At 34.4% G+C, this 23,171-nt stretch overlaps 1 protein-coding gene across 14 annotated transcripts in view; it reads left to right on the plus strand.

Annotated features, from left to right (window-relative positions):
* Window positions 1-23,171, plus strand: part of LOC121725454 (gastrula zinc finger protein XlCGF57.1-like) — a 95,295-nt gene that overhangs the window by 25,284 nt on the left and 46,840 nt on the right. For 13 of the 14 annotated variants that reach the window (XM_042112454.1, XM_042112445.1, XM_042112447.1 and 10 more), the window contains exons 2-4: window positions 16,655-16,820; window positions 18,134-18,244; window positions 18,479-18,682. In XM_042112454.1, coding sequence (XP_041968388.1) covers window positions 16,655-16,820; window positions 18,134-18,244; window positions 18,479-18,682 — 481 coding nt within the window. Of the gene's footprint in view, window positions 1-16,654; window positions 16,821-18,133; window positions 18,245-18,478; window positions 18,683-20,399; window positions 21,293-23,171 lie in introns of those variants that run through there. The other variant, XM_042112457.1, reaches the window with a different exon arrangement.

The following is a 23,171-nucleotide window of genomic DNA, read 5'->3' on the forward strand; positions in this document are numbered from 1 at the left end:
ATCAGTCCAGAAATGGTAAATTGCAACCTGCGTAACATCATATCCCGGCATTTGCAAGTTCTCGCGAAGTTTTTCTATTAACTTATCTTTGACCGGTTTTGGGATCTCTGTGATCACGAGAAGCAATTGAGAAATCGTTGAAATAAAATTTCATTTTGTGTTCTGAAGAATCGTATACACCCCTCCGATGGTGTAAAACGTCCGGCGATGCTTATGATGTTATAATGAACCCATCATGCTTACAAGTGCCAAGTACAAAGACTTAATAAGCCTCTGCCTAAATTATAATAATTTACAACATAGTTCCTGTACTGATAATGATACTGAATAATTTTTAAATTAGTTTAAAATAATTAAAGTATTGACACAGAATTTCATTTTTGTTGTGAGAAAATACGATTTTTACGAAAGTAAATGAATGATTCCTAAGTATATCCATACTAATATTATAAATGGGAAAGTATGTTTATTTATTTATTTGTTTATTTGTCCTTCTTTCACGCTCTAACGAAGAAACAAATCGTATTGTTTTTTGGCATAAACTTAATTGAAAGGATGAAAAGTAACATAGGCTACTTTTGGTCTTGGAAAAACATCATGTTTCTAAGGGAGCTTACGGGAATATTTGCAATTTACGCGATTTTCAAATTCCACGCGAGCGAAGCCGCGAGCAAAAGCTAGTATTTCATATTTTAACTTCCTTCTAAATCGTGTACCTTGCACCGAATCGACAACGTAGAAAAAGATATCTACGCAATTATGTTCTGAACTTGGTGTGTTTAAGATGTAAAACGTTTAACTACATATTTTAATAATATAACTTACTTTTAATAATAATTTTAATAATATAAAGTGTTACACTTTACGTAGTTACTGATAATCGTACTGGTAATCGGTAAAAATACTTTAATAAATATAATTTTTAATTCCCACGTAGAAACGACCAAGTGGTAGTTAACTCAGTTGTCATATTTTCAAGCGCAATGTAGATGCAGACAACTACAATATCTCGTAAATTAAACATAATTAGAAGAAATTAAATATACATGTGGATTCATTAATAAATAATGAAACAATGATGAAAATTTCAATAAATTTGATCGGAAATTGACAAAATGGGAGCATTTTTTCCTATTATGCGCTCTCCTGAAAAGTTGCTGTTTTGTAGATGACTCTTTTTACTTTGCACCCGTCGATTTGTAAAATATGACTGTAAGGCAGAACCCTCACGGAATAAGGTGGACATAATTTCAGCATCTGATGTAGTTGCTTTATAAAGGCCTAAACAATCTACAATGTACCCATCGGTAGCTATTAAAAAGGTTTTAATAGATTCCTATATTTATGCATTGAGTAGCTTTGTTTCTAAAACATTCAGTAGTGCTAGCACGGCGACCAGCGGAAATGCGAAAGTATGGACAAACTGTGGAAATAAACCTAAGGTGCCGTTCCGATCTTTTTTCGTTCCGAAAAATTCAATTAAAATGCCACTTTATGACAGACTATAGTCACAAACTGTGGAGATAAACTTAAGGTGCCGTTCCGATCTTTTTTAGTTCCGAATAATTCAATTAAAAAGCCACTTTATGACAGACTATAGTTCCAAAAATTCAAATAATATCCTGCATTATGACCAGTGATCGGAGTAGGTAGATTGATTTTTGCTACTTGCATCATAAATGTTCATAGAAAGGATAACGTGGATAAGCCATTATTCGGAAAGTCATTCCAGTATCTCCGGACTCAATCAAAGATGGTTTATGTTGGTAATCCATACTATACTAAGATTATAAATGCGAAAGTGTGTCTGTCTGTCTGTTACCTCTTCACGCCCAAACCGCTGAACCGATTTTGCTGAAATTTGGTATGGAGATACTTTGAGTCCCGAGAAAGGACATAGGATACTTTTTGTCCCAGGAAAATGTACAGTTCCCGCGCGATAAACGAGTTTTGGCGCAGCGGAGTTGCGGGTATCATCTAGTTTACCATAATTTTAATGATTTATGGATGAAATCGACGTAATTAAAAGTCTTATTTTTGAAAATTATACAGCTACTTACTAATTTAAATTTCGGTTTAAAATATTAACGAAGTCCGGGATTTCGAGGGAATGTCCATATTGTTATGTACGTTTCGGATCGTTGACCTCATTTCAATCTACCTACTCCGATCAGTGATTATGACATATACTATAGTGTGTCATAAAGTGGCATTTTAATTGAATTTTTCGGAACGAAAAAAGATCGGAACGGCACCTTAGGTTTATTTCCACAGTTTGTCCATACTTTCGCATTTCCGCTGGTCGCCGTGCTACCGCTACAGGTGGTCCAATTAGTGACGTCAACAATTTTTTTTAGATTCCTCGCACCTGTTCAGCGATTTTTCTTAGTTTTCGAGTTATACTTTTTTATCTACTTTTTATCATTGTTATGGCAAATTAAACTGTAATAAAAAAAATAAAATTTTGAATTAAATTTAACTGAAGTTTCTGTAAAATAACTGTAGCATGTGTAATTTAATAATTTTGGTTCACCACTAAGATTTAAAATGTGAGCAAGAATAAAAATGCTAGTTGGGAAATTACTTGTTTTTTGATAACAAATAAGAAGCACAAATTACTGAAAAATAACTATTTATTACAGTAAATTTTCAGAAACCCTTCCTCCAACCTGAATGCATAGTCGACAACGTCTTCAAAAGTTATGTTTTTATTGTCTGAACTCTGAAGCTTCAGTATTGATAGATCAAAGAAAAGAAGATTGAGAAATACAGATAAATGGATTGATACGAGAGTCAGTTCAGTATTGATAGATCAAAGAAAAGAAGATTGAGAAATACAGATAAATGGATTGATACGAGACGTAAATTACTACTTAATTCAGGTAAACAACATCAGTCCAGAAATGGGAAATTGCAACCTGCGAAACATCTTAAGCCGGCATGTGGTATAAATTGCAAGTTTAATTGTAGCGCAAAAATATCTCACGAAGATAGGAAACTTATCTTTGACCGATTTTGGGATCTCTGTGATCATGAGAAGCAATGGGCTTTTATAGGTAAATATACAAAACGTAGTATGAAGCGAAGATTTACTACAGAGAATAATTCTAAACGTCAATACAGTGTAAACTACACACTTCCAATAAATTTAAAAGAAACCAGCCCTAGCACTGTAAAAGTATGCAAAACAATGTTTAAGAATACACTATCAGTAAGTAATCAGTTTATACAGAGTGCTCTTGATAAATATGATAAATCTACTGGTAACTGTGAAAAAGATTTCAGAGGTCGTCATAACAATAAAAACAAGGTTTGTACAGCCGCCATAATAAAAGGAGTCTGTGATCATGTAAACTCGTTCCAACCAGTGGAGTCACATTACACAAGAAAGGACACAAACAAAGTTTACTTGGCTGATTTAAACTTTTCCACGATGTTTAAGTTGTACCAGACTTGGGTAGAGGAAAATAATATTGTGGATAGAGTACAGACAGCGCGCCAATACCGAGACATAGTTAATAAGGAAATGAACATAGCCTTTTATATTCCTAAAAAAGACCAGTGCGACGTCTGTATAGCATTTAAAAATTGTCTCTCTTCCAACCAGACAACCAATTCACAAGATCAGTACAGTAAACATATACAAGATAAAAATATAGCGAGGTCTTTGAAGAAACAAGACAAAAATGTAGCTACTTCTAATCCTGAAACTGTAACTTCGGCTACCTTTGATTTTCAAAAAATTTTATCGACACCACACGGAGAAACTAGTTCATTTTATTATAAGCGAAAACTTTCTGTCTTTAATTTTACTGTTTTTGATATGGGACTTAAAAAAGGAATATGTTATATGTGGCCTGAAACTATAGCTAAGCGGGGTTCAAATGAAGTGGCTAGTTGCCTTTATAATTTTATACAAAAGTCAATTGACAGAGGCATCAAAGATATCCGCCTGTGGTCCGATAACTGTTGCGGTCAAAATAGAAACCGCATTGTATTTCTGATGTATGTATACTGCTCTCAAAAGTATAGCATTGATATTTCTCACAGATTTTTGGAGAAGGGTCACACCCAACAGGAAGGCGATAGTGTCCACGCATTAATTGAGAAATCGTCGAAGGGAAAATTCATTTATTGTCCTGAAGAATGGTATACACTCGTCCGGTGGTGTAAGACGTCTGGCGATGCTTATGATGTTATAGAAATAACACAAGACCAAATTTTGGATTTTAAAATGTGTGTAAATGATTTTAAATTGACAAAAAATACCGAAAATGAGAATGTTAAGTGGAATCAAGTTCGAGAAATAGTTGTTAAAGCAGATAATCCTTACACAATATTTTATAAATATGATCTAAGTGATGAAGAACCCAAGCGAATTGACTTGGTGCGAAAAGTAACTACTCGTTCTCACCGTGTCTTTAATGATCCCAAAAAATGTTACAATGAACCCATCATGATCACAAGTGCCAAGTACAAAGACTTAATAAGCCTCTGCCAGCAAAATCTGATACCTCCTAGATATCATAACTTTTATAATAATTTAAAACATAGTTCCTATACTGACAATGAGACTGAATAATTTTTAATTAGTTTTAAAGTAATTAAAGTATCGACACAGTATTGAATTTTTGTTAAGAATTTAATTTTCTACTTACTTTTATCACAAGTGATATTATGACTTCCTATTTTTATTTAAATAAGTTTTCGAATAGAACGTACTTTAAAGTTTAAAGGATTTGTTTTTATTTTTATTATTGTGAAATCTAAGTCATATTGTGACTTAAGTTATTATTTTTACTTAGCATATAAAAAGTTTACAACTCTGTTTAATATTATAATTTCAGTTGTTTATTTTTGTTAAACGAAGTTTATATTATAACTTTACTGTTGAATTCTAAACCAAAGTTCCTGAAATTGTATACCTCATAAATGATTATCAGTAAGATTTTTGTTAAGTTTATTTTTGTTTCCAAATATGTATAAGAAATTACATTTTTTACGATAGTAAATGAATGATTCCTAAGTAAATATTTCATTTAACCTCCTTCTAAATCTTGTACCTTGCACCGAATCAACGACGTAGAAAAAGATATCTGTGCAGTTATGTTCTAAATTTGATGTATTTAAGACGTAAAACGGACATTAACTTTATTTAACAATACAAAGGGTTACATTTCACATATTTACTGATATATTATACTAAACGTATTTCAATAAATCTATTTTTTTAAATTCCAACGTAGAAACGACCAAGTGGTAGTTAACTCTCTTGTCACATTTTTAAGAGCAATGTAGATGAAGACAACTACAATATCTCGTAAATTAAACATAATTAGAAAAAATGAAATATACATGCAGATATATTAATAAATAATTAAGTAATGACGGAAATTTCAATAAATTAGGATAAAAATTGACAAAATGGGAGCACTTTTTCCTATTATGCGCTCTCCTGAAAAGTTGCTGTTTTGTAGATGACTCTTTTTACTTTGCACCCGTCGAAATGTTCGTGTAATATCTTATGTATGCTCGTCATACTTATGCCTAAGGACGCCTCTATCTCGCGATATGTAACATGACGATCACGCATTATTAGTTCCCGCACAGAATCTATATTTTGTGGGACAACAGCTGTTTTTGGGCGACCTTCTTTATTTTCATCCGTGAGCATAGACAGCCCACGATTAAACTCACTGTACCAGTGATAAACAGTGGTTTTTGATGGTGCTTCATCTCCAAAAGTTGCGGTGAGTTGAATAAAGCACTGTTGTTGATTTAGCCCACGCCGAAAATCGTAGTAAATCATTGCACGAAAATGTTCACGCGTTAAATCCATGGCAAATGAAGACACGCAATTTTCAAAATGACGCCACAATGGAAAAATAATTGACAGTCACATGAAACAAAATGTATTCTTCAACCAAAGAGTTCTATTTTCAAATGTTGTAATTACTTTTTAAATATTGTTCTTGTAAGTGGCCAGTTCCGGATACATAAATAGCAGCCCTCGTAGGTATAGCAAACGCCGCCCCACATCCAGAAACAAGAATAGTTTGGTAACACTTCAAAATGATGAAAATTTTTATAAGTTTAACCTGTCTTCTAGATGCGAGGCGGCGGCGCTGCAATAGACACTATAGACACGTCCGTCACGCTGCAGTGATTTGACACAAATGGCCGAATTTAGCGGCTTCACATGGGCCCACAGCCTTATCCTTGTTTATTTATTATCAAGTTACTCGGATAAAAATAGTATTCGCTTACTTTGTTGTTAATTTCCGAGTTGTGCTTATTTACCAATAGATGAGTACATTCTTTGCCTTTACTAAGCAACACGGTTGTGTGCATCATAGCGAGTTACTTAATATTAGCCATGTAAACTTGTGTTTAAAATTAAGTAACGTACTTAACATAATACAGCAATGTAACCTTGTGTGTTTTTAACCGAACTTGTTGTAAATATTAGACAACTGTGATTATGTCTAAAATTAAACAACTTACTTATTATTTAATAGCAATGTAACGTTGTCTGTTTATAACCGAACTCGTTATAACTTTTAGCCTACTGTGATTATGTTTAAAATTAAATAATTTAATTATCATGAAATAATAACGTAAGCTTGTCTGTTTTGAACCAAATTCGGTAAGGGTACTATTTAACGATTTGGCCATTTAGAAATTGATAAGTACTTATTAATAATAGCCAAGAATATTTAACAATATTTGCTTGTATAATCCTAGCAAAGCTTTATTGGACATTTTAGATATGACTTGATTGAACGCAGCCGAATAATTTTTAGCCGAGCTAAATTGGTACTTTGCTAAAGATAATTTATTTCAGTGCATGTAAAAAAGATCATAGTCTTTATATTAACAGGATATATTTGGTTGCGGTTCAGTAATAATGATTCCGTATTTAGCAGACCATTACGTAAGTGTTATTGGTTGTGGACATTTGCTCCAAACTCAATACATTTTTATTACATCTACAATATTTTTCATACAAAATGGTAAAAAACACGACTTTTCATTCAGCCATAACTTTTCACTGACAGGGTATTTTCGATTGTGGTCTGGTTATAATGACTCGGTATTCAGTAGACATTTTTACTATATAGGTCTCGTTAGTGGTGGCAATTTGGACCAGACTCCATACATTTAAAAACATTCTCTTTTGATTTGGTGCATTTTTGATTACTGCTAATTGTCGAACTGGACGAGAAGCAAAGGGGCATTTATTGACAAAGAAGTTTTTAAACACCTGAGAATAATTTTTAAACATAAACAAGTCACAATTAATAACTTTGAAAGGTTCAGGAAAATTTCGTGCTTCAGCAAACCCTTTGACCCAATCAGATGGCAATTCACACGGTGTTTTTTGTCTGATAAGTCCCATGTTCTTATCACATTCTATGTAAGAGTGCCGTCGCACAGGGAATATAATAGAAATTTTGTTGAACCTTTTTTTAATATGCACTAAATAGTAGATATAGCGAAACACGGTGTAGTTTTTATTTTGACCGCTACAGCTATCACAGAAAAATTGATTTTTTTTATGAAACTAACGGGGCAAGAAGGCAAACGAGCAAACGGGTCACCTGAGGGAAAGCAACTTCCGTCGCCCATGGACACTCGCAGCATCAGAAGGGCTGCAGGTGCGTTGCCGGCCTTTTAGGAGGGAATAGGGTAATAGGGAGGGAATAGGGTAGGGTAGGGAAGGGAATAGGGTAGGGGATTGGGCCTCCGGTAAACTCACTCACTCGGCGAAACACAGCGCAAGCGCTGTTTCACGCCGGTTTTCTGTGAGAACGTGGTATTTCTCCGGTCGAGCTGGCCCATTCGTGCCGAAGCATGGCTCTCCCACGTATTTAAACGGTATAAAATAGTTTTTCGCTTGCGTATTAATATATAGATTTTCCCTGTAACAATAATAAATATTTAATTAAGAAATTAAGTGCTAAACTAATTATAAGTCGTGTGCCAAATTCATTGATTTATATGATACTAGCTGTCCCGGCAAACGTTGTTTTGCCATATAAATAATTTTAGGTATGAAAAATAGATGTTGGCCGATTCTCAGACCTACTCAATATGCTCACAAAATTTCATGAGAATCGGTCAAGCCGTTTCGGAGGAGTATGGCAACGAAAACTGACACGAGAATTTTACATATTAGATGAAAAAACCATTACGCTCATTTTGGGTAACTTTGAATTGCGGTTTAACTTTGAACAATACAATATTGTATTGTTCAAAGTTAAATTGCAATTTAAAGTTACCCAAAATGACTGTATATGATATGGGTTTTTGATATTTTGCATACTTTTATTTGTGATGCCGTATATACTCAAAAAACCTTTGTAGCAGATAGGTTTCTCTATAGTGTTACCCTCTACAGTATACCGTACTTTATATGCATTCGAATGCGTATGACTAGTGTCTGGATTTGATAGACGGCTTCGACGCTGTTTCACTGGTAAAACGGAAACTAGACCACTCAAGTACAGGGTTTGTTCGTCGTGACTAGCTGCACTGTTAAAGTTCTGTATTATTTGAAGTCGTGCTGAATCAGGTACTTCCTGAACACTTATGCCTGCTACATTTACAGTCTTCTCCAGTGGCATGGCTTGCCAAACGAAGCTTCTTCACTACGTCAGTAGAACGAAAAGCCTTAGGTATTTTCTTAGGTTTATCTGTTACGCGGCATGTAGACATTCACTTTCACCGTTAGACATGTTTATTTTATACACATGAAATAAATTTAATTAACTGTAATTGCATAAAGTTCTATAAATACCGCGAAAACTACAATGTACGAAACCACATACCGTAATTTGGGGTGAATAGATAGGTCTTCGGACTTTGGTAATTATTTTCGCAAGGTTGCAGAATGGATACCCACTTTTTTAGTCACGTATATATTGAGTCTTAGGCCAAACTATTGATTTAAACTTGTTTCTCTTCGGATATGTTCGTAGTTAATAAAAAAAGACACAAAATATACGTAAATTCTATTTACCACTTATCAGGGGACAATAGACACACCTGAGGGGTGATTGGAAAATTTTCGTAGGGCTGCCTCGTTACAGTTTCCCTATATTATATTCTTTATTGGTTAAAGGCAAGCAAACTCGAGAAGGTTTCTTTAATTATTTATTAGTACAAATTATAATTTCAAATAGAAATCACTAATAATAAAAATGAATTTAAATGCTATTTTAGAGTGAACCACGAAAACAAATCTAAAAGAAAATGAACTTGATTTTAAAATAATATTCTTTATATTAAATTAATCGCTATTATTATCAATATCAATCATAATCAACAATAATTACTAATAGTCTTTAAAAATATCAACATAACTAATAATTATCGTAAACATAAACTTCAAACTCGTATAAAACAAAATATTTTGCCTCTAATTCTTCCATCTTAAAATAAAAATGAAATATTATTTAAAAAGACAAACAAATAACTATCACAACATCAGTCAAAAATAAATCTTTGGTCAAAAATAAAAAAAAGTGTAAAAATTAATTAATAAACAAAAACACATACTTCCAAAACAAAGTTATTTTAACACTTTACTCTTATGGTACCTACTTGAGGTTTCTTTTCTCATCAAATCAGTCGTTTCATTAATAAAATCAAAATATAAAATAATTATTATCAGTTGTTTATAAGAAAATTGTTACTATTTTTTATGAAATTATATAAAATTGACATCGTTTAAATCCTTTATAATCTCTGCTTCATTTTTGTAATAACTTCCTCGTCGTACAGGTACTTCTTTAATATTTTTAGATCTCTTAGTGTTTTCTTTTTTTATGTTAATTACTGTATTTAATGGTATTTTTTTATATTTGCGTAGATTTACTCCACATCTAACGTTCTCCACATTTTCTACAGAAATAATTTCAATTTTCTTTTCTTCGACTCTTGTCTCTTCCTTTTTTTCTAGCGGCTCTATAAATTCACTAAATATTTCTTCTGCTCCTATATCAGGTAAGTAATCTATACTAGATACAGTTTCCTCAATGTAGTTGTTAATAAGCAGTTCTTCATCTTCTTGTTGTTGAGAATTATTGACAATACCATATTCATCCACACATACTACAGGTAGTAGATTTATATCTATTTCTTTAATTTTTTTATCTGAATCTAACACACTCCTTTTAGATTCCGTCTTACCTTTGTTCACCAAATCTTTTTTCAGTTTTTCTATTAGTTGTTGTACTTCTTTTTTCTTCGTAGATTTACTTATAACATTTTCAGGATTAGTGTTTTTATTTATTTTGTTTTCAGAATTATTACTTTCGGGATCGATAATAACAGATTTTCCAGGAATAACAACTACCTTCTTTTTTTTGTTAGCATGTCTACATATTTTTACTGTCTTATTCGTAATTTCGTGATTAGATGTACTTTCCAAATTATCGTCATCTATGTTTCCTAAACTTTTTCCAGGTTCGGCATTTAATTTTCGTTTACGTGTTGGTTCCTTAATGTTCATAGTACCATATCTCATTTCTTAAAGTATTTGCAAGATTGATTCGTCAACAGCATATCTTGATTTATCCGGATCGTCATTTTCGGCATTTGGGAGTCTTGATAGAACTTGATTACGGTCAATAGGAATAATGCCCGCTTTTCGAAAACCAGCTTTAAGGTTTGTCTCAATGTTCTCTGACAATTCATCAATAAGCAATTTTAAAAGTCTTGGGAAGCATCCTTTCGGCACTGAAGCTTGGGTTCTGCCATCTGTTTTTTTCCATTTGCATAAAATGTTTCTCCATGCTTTTTCATAGGCCTAAAAAAAGCGATATCCAGGGGCTGCGTTAAGTGGGTAGAATTCGCTGGTAGAAATATAAATGAAATATTATGTTGTTCGCAGATTCTAATCACTTCTACTGATAAATGAGATGATAGGTTGTCACCTATAAGAACTTTTTTTCCAGATTTATCTTTAAGGAATGGAATAATAATGGACTTAATATAATCTTCAAAAGTGCTGCCATCAATCCATCCAGATGGAGTTCTGTTGAAACGTGCACCTTTAGGTCCGCCTGTAGCCCAAGTATCATAAATATTGTTGGCCTTATAAATTACATATGGAGGCAGAAGCTCTCCTGCTGCTGTACCAGCCATCATTATAGAAATTGAAGATTTTGACTGGTTGAGAACTCTCTCAGGGTACTTAGTACCCCTTTTCACTATAACCTTCTTGCGTCCAGGGTCATCACTGAGGTTTGTTTCGTCATAGTTAATTATGTTTTTAGGATCAATTTCTTTCAGTGATTCCTCTAACTCCCCAAAGTATTCTTTAATTGTATCAGGTGAAACTTGAGCCCTTGACTTTTTTATGTTTTGACAAATTCTCAAAGAAATTGAATTTTTATGTCTTTGTAAAAATCTTGTGGCAAAATCTGGCCCAGGCATGTTGTTTTTGAAACGTTTGTGTGATATACCTAGATTATCTAAATATAATTTAATTATAATTCTTAAATCATAAGTGTCTAATGGATAACCCCAATCGCCGCAAATATTTAAATAATTTACGATGTGGCGTTCTGTGTCTTCGTCTAAAGCATTCTGACCACCTTGTGTTTTCATAGTTTTCCTATTATGTCGATATAGCACTGATTTATTGATATTGTATTTTTCTGCAATAGACGCTAATGAACACTTTGGAGTTGTTTGAAACTCTTCCAAAGCAAGTTTGATTGTATTAGGGTCATATTTGCGATACTGCTTACCTCGTGGATCGGGCTTATAGTTTCGAGGCATTATTGAATCTGAGAAATAAAACAAAGTAAATATTAACAAAAAAATGAATTAAAAATCTTACTAGTTTATATTATTCTGTTACGAATGAATTAAATTTAAAAAATCGGCCAAGTGCGTGTCGGACTCGCGCACAAAGGATTCCGTACCGGTATAGAGCGAAAGTAGACAAAAATTGTGTTTTTTGAATGGGAGCCTCCCTTAAATATTTAGTTTATTTTAATTTTATTATTAATTATTAAATTACAAATATAATCAAGAATTAACTAACGAATTAAACGTCTACTACCAAAACGTTCGGGGCTTGAGAACAAAATGCGAAGATCTGAGACTTAGCATTTTGAATAATGACTACGACGTAATAATATTAACTGAGACGTGGTTACACGACGGCGTATTCGACGGCGAGGTGTGCGACGACAGGTACGACGTGTTCCGCGCCGACCGCGACCCTGCCGCCAGCGGCAAGCGCCTGGGCGGCGGCGTCGCCGTGCTGGTGCGCCGCGAGCTGGCGGCCGTGCCGCGCGCCCGTGACTGTTCCAATATTGAGACGCTGTGGGTTACTATACCATCGAGTACGTGTTCCTCGACTACGGATCTGCACTTCTGTGCGGTTTATATTCCACCTAATCCGAGACGCTTGCCTAGCGATTTAGAAGCAATCAGTAAAGCGGTTATCGATATGGTGGAAGTCTGCCCGAATGATAATTTTATTATAATTGGGGATTTTAATCTGTCTTGTTTTCATTGGGACGAGTACGGTAGCTCCCTGATTAGGAAAGGATCGGTGGAGATCCAAACTGCAGGTACAAAATTATTAGATCTTCTTTCTTTTAGTGGCCTCCGCCAATATAATATTTTAAAAAATCATTGTAATAACACTCTAGATCTAGCTTTTTCAAATCTCCCATTGAACTTAACCCGTGTCTCCGTACCCCTTCTCAGCGAGGATCGTGCTCACCCCGCTTTTTCATTTACCGTACTGGATTTAAACGTCACACCCTTACGCGAGGCCGCTACCCAGAAGTTTAATTTTAGAAAGGCGCCTTATACCTCGATTAATGAACACTTCAAAGAGTTCGATTGGTCTGCCCTGTCTACGGACACTCTAGATAAAGCAGTAGACTTTATGTACGATGTTATTAATCGCTGTGTCGAGTTACATGTACCCGTCAGTCGAATCTCGGGCAAACGTTCATACCCAAAATGGTACTCGCCTGCACTTATAAATATTATTAAAGAAAAATCTAAGGCGCACGGCCGCTGGAAGAAATATAGGAACAAATTAGATTATGACGAATTTGCTTTATTGAGGTCGAGAGAGCATCGAATTAAAAAAATATGTCTTCGTGACTATACATCAAATTGTGAACGTAATATAAAAAACCATCCGAAGTTATTTTGGACATATATTAAAACGTTGCGAGGAGGCTCAGCTTATCCCAAAAAACTAAGCTTAAATGGAACTGAATACACAGACGGCCAAAAAATATGTGACGCTTTCAGTTCTTTTTTTCAAAGCGTATTCGGTACGCCTTCTGGGCCTCAAACTTTTCATCAATTGTCACCTTCAGGCGCTGACATTGTTTCTAATTTTCAAACTACAGAATCTGCAGTAATAAAAATTTTAAAATCCCTTGATACTAACAAGGGCGCAGGCAGCGATGGTCTACCGACAATATTTTGGTCCCGTTGTTCTGATTCGCTTTCTCTTCCACTAACAATATTGTATAATCGCTCTCTAAAAGAAGGAATCTTTCCACGTAAGTGGAAAGCTGCTCAAATAGTACCGATACATAAAAAAGGTTCGCGTATGGACATAAAAAATTACAGAGGAATCTCTATATTGAATGTACCGGCAAAAGTTTTGGAAAAAATTGTCTACAATTATATATACCCCACCTTACATCAATCAATACCCAATCAACAGCATGGCTTCTTAAAAGGTCGCTCCACTACTACCAACCTGGCTTGTTTCTCTAGCTATGTCTTAGAAAATATGGAAGGTGGTGGCCAAATTGATGTAATCTACACGGATTTTGAGAAAGCCTTCGATCGTGTAGACCATGATATTCTTCTTCATAAGCTACAGGCTCTCAGCATTCACGGAGACTTGTTACGATGGATGAAATCATACTTGTCTAACCGGTCACAGGCTGTGGTCTTGGGAGGCTATCGCTCGGATTTCATTATTGTTCCTACTGGCGTCCCCCAAGGCTCTCATTTGGGTCCGCTCCTTTACAATGCATACTTATTTGATATTGGATTATATATAAAAAACTCAAATTATCTAATGTACGCAGACGATAAAAAGGTTTTTCTTAAAATAAGAACACCTATGGACTGTATGTTGCTTCAAAACGATTTAGACAATTTACTCTCGTATTATGCATTGAACAACATCACATCTAGTAAATCTAGTAAATGTGAGTGCATCACCTTTACTCGAAAACTAAACCCTATTACTAATCACTACAAGCTTGATGGAATCGTCATTAAAAGAAAACGTAGTATCAGGGATTTGGGTGTCTTTTTAGATAGTAAATTCATGTTCTCGGACCACATTGAGAATATCATCTCGAAAGCTCACAAAAACCTTGGATTTGTTCTGCGTAGCTGTAAATCTTTTTCAAACCCTACAGCTCTTATGTCAGTCTACTCAGCTTATGTCAGGAATATTCTAGAATATAGTTGTCCTATTTGGTCTCCACACTACATTATCTATAAAAGCCGACTAGAGAGAATACAAAAGAAGTTTATTAATCACCTGAACTATAAAAGCCGGAAATTCTTTAAAACTTATGAAGATTCCTGTGATTCACACAATCTGCTAACTTTAGAGCAGAGGCGTATTGTCCTGGATATGGGCTTTATTTACGATATTTTAAATAATAGAATAGATTGTCCACACCTTGTATCTCAAATTTCATTTCGAACCCCAAAATACCGAACCCGTAAGACCCCACTACTGCATGTTCCGCTGCATCAAACAAATTACGCACAAAATTCTGTCCTAACACGTATCACTCATGTATTTAATAAGCATTTCAGTAATATTGACTTATTTTCTCACTCTAAGGCTAAATTTAGAATCCAAGTAATAAATTCGGTAAAAAGCCTGAAATTATGACTAAAGAAATAATATTATTGCTTGCACCAGTCTTCTTAATTAAAATTAGTTAATATAATTTAAATCAAATACTTACATAAAACACAACTAAAAACACCTCGATATTATTAAAACCTGCATGGTAACATTATAGTCTTATTAAAAATATAAAAGGTTTGAATATTATGTGATATCATATGATTCTCATACAAGTCACTGCACTTTTTTGCTGATCGCACTCTGATGGATACGTGTTGCCTGAATCTGCCACTCGCTGCGCCACTAGAGATATCCAAGAGCCCTATACTGGTTAAATTTCTCGACCAGCCTCTTCTTTCTAGACTTTTAACTTTCAATATTAATATTATGTGCCTTTATTATTTTAAGGTTTTAGTTTGTACTACATAATAGTTATATATGGGAAACCTGTTATTGGCTTTATTGTTTGTTAAACGCTCTATGTAATTTGTTTTAAGTATGTAAGCTGTTGGTTTTCATAATAAATAAATAAATAAATAAATAAAATAAAATTTCAAGTGCCTAGCTGTTACCATTATTGATTACGATCAAAAAGGCCAAAAAAATCACGTTCCTTGTATGGGAGCCCCCCCTTAAATATTAAGTTTATTTTATTTTTAGTATTTGTTGTTATAGCGGCAACAGATGTACACAATCTGTGAAAATTTCAGAAGTCTAGCTATAGCCATTCTTGAGATACACCCTGGAGACGGACAGACAGACAGACGGACAGACATCGAAGTCTCAGTAATAGGGTCCCGTTTTACCTTTTGGGTACGAAACCCTAAAAAGATGAAATGGATTAAAAAATAATCAAGAAAATTAAAAACACTTTAAGTAACTAAAAGCAAAAATTTGAACTGTAGATAACAACTACAAACTTTGTGGCAGCCCTGACATAATCGTGGCTTATCACCCCTCTTTCGTAACTAATCACCCCTTGGCTGTGTCTATTAACCATAGTTGCGTGCCTATTAACCTCTCAGGCCTGTTTATTCATCCCTTTCGTGTATCTAATCACCCCAAAAATTTAAAGAAAATAAGGCTTACGAAAAAAGAGCAATTTTATATAGTAATGCATATTCTTATCTTAATAACTATATCACAATATAATTATAACAGCACTTACCGTAATTTGAAGAAAACTACAAACTATTATGTCCGAAATTCACTGAAATGCGGAGGTTTAAACTCGCTAGTCTGCAACGACTTATTTTGTTGTCAACTTTGACATTACATTATGACGGTTTAAGCGATGTAGCCACAAATAAAAAGTTGCCAGACTAAGAAAAATGATACCAACAAATTTATGAAGTTTCGGGTTTTTTACTGGGGATACCGAGTTTGCCATAAAAAACATTAGAACTTATCCTAAGTTTTTTCTCTATTGCCCCCTTCAATTCTATTCACCCCGATTTACGGTACGAAACAGACAGCAACTGACAGCCAGCTGTCAAACTAAAAAAGATCAATGTCCATAGACAATGATCTTTCTTTCTGCAAATAGAGTGACATTGATCTTTCTATGATACCGTCATACAATCTTTTTTTGAGTCCCTTGTGTACGATGATCGTTTTAAGCGTTTTTCGGTAATATGGACAGAAAGGTTTTTCATTTTGCACTAGATGGCATTATTAGTTTGTTTTTATCGAAAAGTTGACAATGATCCTTCTTCCCCTGTACCCCTAGTTACCCTGTATGTCTATTTGCTTCTTGTAACCAGTACATATATATTTCAGATTGCCTACTCCACGTCTGGCGGACCGAACAGTAACAGTCGGCTGATTTGTGAGCAGTGCATATCGAAGCTAAGGGACGCTACTGAGTTCAAACGCCAGGTGCAGGAGTGCGAGCGCACTTTTATACAATGGCTGGATCCCGGAAACTCAGTAGCTGACGCAACAGGTTCGTGTACTAATAGATTAATTATTATTTCGTTAAATACCCTGCACATGCCCAATACAGGTGAGCTCGCAAATGATGATCTTCCGACCGAACGCCACAAGTTGTGGCGTTAGTAACTAGTGCCACAGAATATATATTAGTAGTACCAACAGAAGTCTCACTAGCGAAACCCGTTTAAAGAAATAACGACTCATGTTACGATACTATTAAGTTCAAATTCCGACCGCGCAGTGCTAGGTGCCTACAATTATATTCACCTACATGTCCGCTCTCTGTCTATCGCATAACTCGTACCTTTTCTGACGAAATCAAGGTTTTCGCCTTTTAGAAAACAAAATATTCTTTTTTAATTACTATTGGTATGAATAGCAAACCTTTTTATAGTAATATAAAATTTTAGTAACCCAACCTATATTTTATAGTAGTTTTATATATTCGATTATAGTGCAGGAAACTTTTACAATTTAAACATAGTAACTAGTGTTTATTTCTGTGTAGTTTGTGCGTTTCTTTGTATGAAATTGGTTTATTTGCTATGTTTGTATAGTTTTTATCTACTTTTTATATTTAAATATCTTATTCAAATACATATTTCATTGGCCTTTCTTAATTGTTCATTTTTTGTTTCAAATCAGTATCATGAATAAAATTCCTCTATGATCAGTAAACAATAGATACGCGACGAAAAATCTTGCGCGTGCGTCACCGCTCGCTTGTGAGTCCCTACTGATTGGCCACCCGCGGGTGGTACTTACAGTTCGACACCTATTCTCGCGAGTGGGATGGTTCTATCCCTTTCTAGTGCAGCATCTAATAGGCAATAGGCTATTTGTTTTGAATGTATGCACAATAGGTGAGGGTCGTGGTGTGTGTAAGTGGGCGGGGCGAACATAATCGCGAACGGTTTTTTTAACCGGTATTTTGAGCAGGACTAATTTTATTTTGCTGTTTGAACAAAACCAGGAATAATTTCGGTCCGTTCAGAGCGGAATTTAAATGAAAACGCTCTTTTGAAAATGTATGGCGTTTCTAACGAACATGATCGCGAAGATCAACCAATAACCAGGTTCCCGAGTCCTGACTCCTGGCCACAACTTTTACGACGTCATCACGCACATGACTCAAAACTTCTTCAAAACTACGAATAAGAATATTGAATATTGAGACCGCTATTTCAGTTCTCCAAAAATATCTTATTTACCTCACTAGTCTAACTTGGAAATTACCCCGAATTACTGCCCTGAGTATGACTAATGATGACTATACCTATGTAAATTACCTATGTATTTTAACCATTTTATATGACTTTTTAGCGACAGAAGTCAAATTAGAACAGGTTAAGAAGGAGAAAAATCACAACAGTGACGAGGACGACGACTTTAATGATCAACCTGATTTTGGCGATGACGATGGATATGATGATCGTAAGTTTTTTTTTTATTACAACATTTCCTTGAAGTTTAATTTTTAGATGATATGTTTGATTTTGTGTTTTGAAATTTGCAAAAATTGGTTTTAAATTGCTCAATAATCATTATCTTATCTACAGAACATATAAGCCAATATTCGGCATGGTCACAAAAATTTTATTAATTCGGGTTAGGTCAACAGTGTTGAAGATTGTGTGATATTGAAAAATAATACCATTTTTATTTCAGTCGACGATGACGTTCCTTTAACGAAATATGCTAGCAAAACCCCTAAAAAGGAACCAGTAGATTTACAAGATTTATTGGACAATGTTAAACCTACAACAAAAAGGAAATCCACTACTACTAAAGATAAATCAACCGCAAAAAAGGCAAAAGTAAGCAAGGAAAAGGCTACATCGAGCAAACCTAAGCCGGAAAAGAAAAAAAAAGGTAGGTTTACATTTTTCAGTACCACATTCGGTAAAGCAAGTTGCGATGAACTAAGCGTAAATTGTGGTATACGAGATTAGTTTAAAAACACACTATAATACGTTTTTTAAAATTATAATTGTTCGAAATGGTTCGCATGTTATGTACGACATTCCATACGTAATTATGTTTTTTTTTTCAATTTTTCAAGCTTACCAGTATAATTCAGGTTTCGTCCTGTGATAAGCAATTTAGCGAATAAGCTATGTTTTAAACACACTGTCAGAGGCAAAATTAACATTTAAGATACCCCTGTCAATGCAGCCTGAACTATAATTTCTTCCTAAATCTGTGCCAGAAAAAGTTCAACGCAAGTTGCTTACGAATGATTTAGACAGAATTTCTGTAACATATCTTATCAACTTTGCTTTATCAAATGTTAGTTATAATTTGTGAATAATTATTGTTATTGTACAAACTAATGTTTCCTTAAGGCCTAAAAATTGGTTGTAAAGACAATAATATAGTTATTGGATACGACGATGATATGCTTTTGAAATTCTGTCATATTTGTTATGATTTAGTAGTAGTTAGAGCTTTAGGTATTTCCCTTTTTCGTGTACTATAGTGTAATGAAGAAACATTTTTGATGTAACGGTCATTTTTATAATGTTTTACTTCGATAACAGTAAAAATTAAATACGACTCCTTATGCTAATTAATAAACAGTTGGATCATTTCAACGGCTAAACATACCTTAATACATATTTTTTACGTCATATTTTATTCTAATAGGTAATATTTCGCGGCCGTCTTGTTAGGTACCTACTGATCAAAGCTTTTATTTGCGAGACAAAATCGATGTATGATAGGACCACACAGTACTTACCAGTGTAGCTAGGTAGGAGATAGAACATTCACAATTTTCAACTTTCAACTTCATTGAAAATAAAAAAAGTTTTTCGGACGATCCATTAATATTTTCATTCATTATACATCTACTAGAATAATACGAACTACTTTCGAATTTCGTTGTGTGACATGTTTGATATTATCCAACGTTTCCTCATTATTAAACTAGTTGACATTATCTCTTCTATTAATTACTCATAGACTATTACAATCCAGAACTTTATTCTAAAGTGCCTACTAGGTCTTTTCTATATAAAAATAATTACCTGTACACATGTACAGGTAATTATTCTTATATAGAAAAGACTAAGGATAAAATATGACATTTAATTCACCACTCTTTGATGACGACATACCATAATTAAAACTGAAAGAGATGATCTTGTTTTTGACTTGTGGTCTTATGCCATCTTTTATAAAGACGATTTTTTCTGTGGCATTTATTAGGGTGTGGCTTAGGCGAAATATTTCAAGGACTTGAACAATGAACTAATTTACGGATAATTAACGGAGTTATTTTTCTGCTGCTTTGCCGAATACATAAAGTATGTACTAAGAGATACGAGAGTTACTAATCGTACTTAAATATTTTGCAAGTGAACGATGTGCAGCTCAAATTGCTGGTTGGAAATTAGACAACATTATTAAAATATTACAATAGATTATCTCTAATTGTGCAGTAAAAAAAATGATTGATTTGATAAATGACTTAAATGAAAACACGGGCTCAAGATGAAGAATCTTGCTCATTGAACACTAAACGTGTGACTTGCTCCTATAATTAAATCTAAAACGCAACCGGTATAGCGTATTCTTTTTGTTTTAGAAACTAATCCGGCGCGAAGTAACGCTGAGATTATCATATTAAACACGACCGCGTACCCGTTCAGAGTAAACGATAAGAGCATGTTGTGCGTGTTCTGCCTCGATCTATACGACGATGCCGAAAAGTTCAGACTCCATATGCAAGAAGAGCACTTCGAATTCTACCTGGGGGCAGTGTTCAAAGGTTTACCTAAGCTCGAATTCATCAAGGCCGATATCTCGGACATGAAATGTAGGATATGCTGGGAAAAATTCTCAAACTTGGAGACCGTAGCCGAACACTTGAAAACCACTCACGAGCTGAATCTTGACCTCGGCGGCAAGCTGGGTATCATGCCGTACATGCTCAGAAACAACACTTTCGATTGTGCACTCTGCGAGAAGAAGATGCCTACGCTCTCTCACCTGAACAGACACACTATAACGCATTTTCTATCCTACGTTTGTCATGTGTGCGGGAGCAGCTACGCCGCAACCACCGGCCTGCTGAAGCACGTCCGCTCCAAGCATCAGCAGTACGAGGCGACGTGCAAAAGATGTAAGAAAACGTTTCCGAGCATAGATGCGAAGGAGAAGCACCGCCGGACCGAGAAGGCTTGCATGTCGTACGGGTGCACCAAGTGTTCGGAACGATTCTACGACTGGCGACTGAGAAAGACGCACATGGAACTGGCACACGGACAGAGCAGGAGAGTGGACCGCTGCAACGAATGCGATATCAATTTTACTAGCGGCAGTGCATATTATTCGCATTTCAAACTAAAACACTCCGCTGAGTGTGTCGTCTGTAAATACTGCGGCTCGAAGTTCGCGTCTCGGTCGCGCCTCAAACGCCACCTTACTAAGCACACGTTTTAGAAAATGTTTTGTTTTGATGGCTTTTTTAAAGAATTAGAAAATAATTTTTACAATATTTAAACACAATAGTCACCTGTCACTTACAATTGCACGACACTGGAGTGCCTCCATTCATTATCATTTCGACATTAGTAAACAAAATAAATTGTAGTTTAATTTGCATTTTTAAACAATGATATCTTAAAACTTGTAAAATTGACAAAATAATGAGAATATTTTAAATAAACAAAAACAATGTCTCCCGTCACTGGTGTCCGATCCTTTGTCATATCACGTGTATCGCATATTTTATCGACAAATTGGCTCTCAAATTTCTTCTTTCTCACGGTTGTAAAATAGCAGCCATTGTAGTTTTTCTCAGACTTTCATACTGATATGACCAATACTTCTCATGTTTAACATAAAAGATGTCGCATTTGATAGCTTAACTTGTGCACGTGGTGTGTTAATTTCGTGGAATAAGACATTGAAAACCTAAGTTTAGGGGAAAAAATTGTGTATTTTTATAATGGCTTTTTGTGAAAAATGTAGCAAAATAAACTGGCCATTTAGCCGAAACTTTTTCGTTTTCGCTTCGTTATAGAATCGCCGATCAAAATGTATGGAATTGACATTAGACGAGTCGAACGTCAACGTCATATTAACGAACGCTTATTGTCAATTCCATACATTTTCAGCGGCGATTCTATAACGAAGCGAAAACGATAAGATTTTGGCTCACCCCCCTGGTTATTTTTATTTTAAATGATAGAGGGTTGTATCTAAAATAAATTCCTTCACTTCTATGGTAAGACCATAGAAGTGAAGGAACAGGAAAAAAGTCAGATAGTTAAGAAGCAATAATGATTTGCTTATGAAGAATTGGTCAGATTTGAATGAGATGCAGAGAAACAAAATTTTTTCAAAAGGTAGAGAAAAATATATTTAAGTCAATAAAATGTGCCACACATCATGTAATTAAAGGATCGGACACCGGTTTTGTTTATATTAAGCCTTTTAACAGCAATATCTATTAAATAGTTAATAGTAATAGGAACAATATAATGTCGTTGTAAAGCAGAATTATTATTATATACAATTAATCTACACCAGGAGTTCCCAATCTTTTTCAGCCTGCGGTGCAGTTGCACGTCACAATATTTTGTCACGGCGCCCTACTCTACCTAGCTATTAGAAAAAGATACGTAAATAAACACCTTTAATGATTATAGTTAGGTTTTGCAGGTAAATAATAAAATAAACAAATATTTAATCACCTACCTGTTTTACCTACATAATTAATATTATTATAATTTTATATTTTTTATATTTGTGGTTTCGTATAAGGATGGAGGATCGACTCACGGCCACAATCTTGCCTTTCCGCGGCGCACAGTTTGGGAACCCCTGATCTACACTAATATTATAAAGAGGAGAACTTTGTTTGTTTAATTGTAATAAATAGGCTCAAAAACTACTGGACCGATTTTGAAAATTATTTCACCATTCGAAAGCTACATTATCCACGTGTAACATAGGCAAAATTTTATTTTGAAAAAAAAAATAGGGTTTTTCTGACACAAGGTGTAAAAAATCAACCAGAAAAGTTACTTATTTTGCATACGCTGCCGAAACTATAAAAGATGAAACCATAAAAATGTACTAATTAATTGTTGATCTTATAAATATGAAATATCTACAAAAAAGTCCGCGACACACTTCTATGTCGAGTGAGGCACAGCTACCTTTTTTTTATTTAAAAATCTTGATTTTTTGGACTACATTTAAACGCGTTTATTTTACTCAATAATTCGTATCAAAATTAATTATTTCGTTACTAAGCAAAGTTTATGTAGACAATATTTGGTCTTTGAATTATTAAAATTGGACGTTTGGTTTTAAAGTAATGGCGAAATTAATATATTACGATTTCTGC

The sequence above is a fragment of the Aricia agestis genome, chromosome 3, assembly GCF_905147365.1.
Source record: "Aricia agestis chromosome 3, ilAriAges1.1, whole genome shotgun sequence".
Classification (NCBI taxonomy): domain Eukaryota; kingdom Metazoa; phylum Arthropoda; class Insecta; order Lepidoptera; family Lycaenidae; genus Aricia; species Aricia agestis.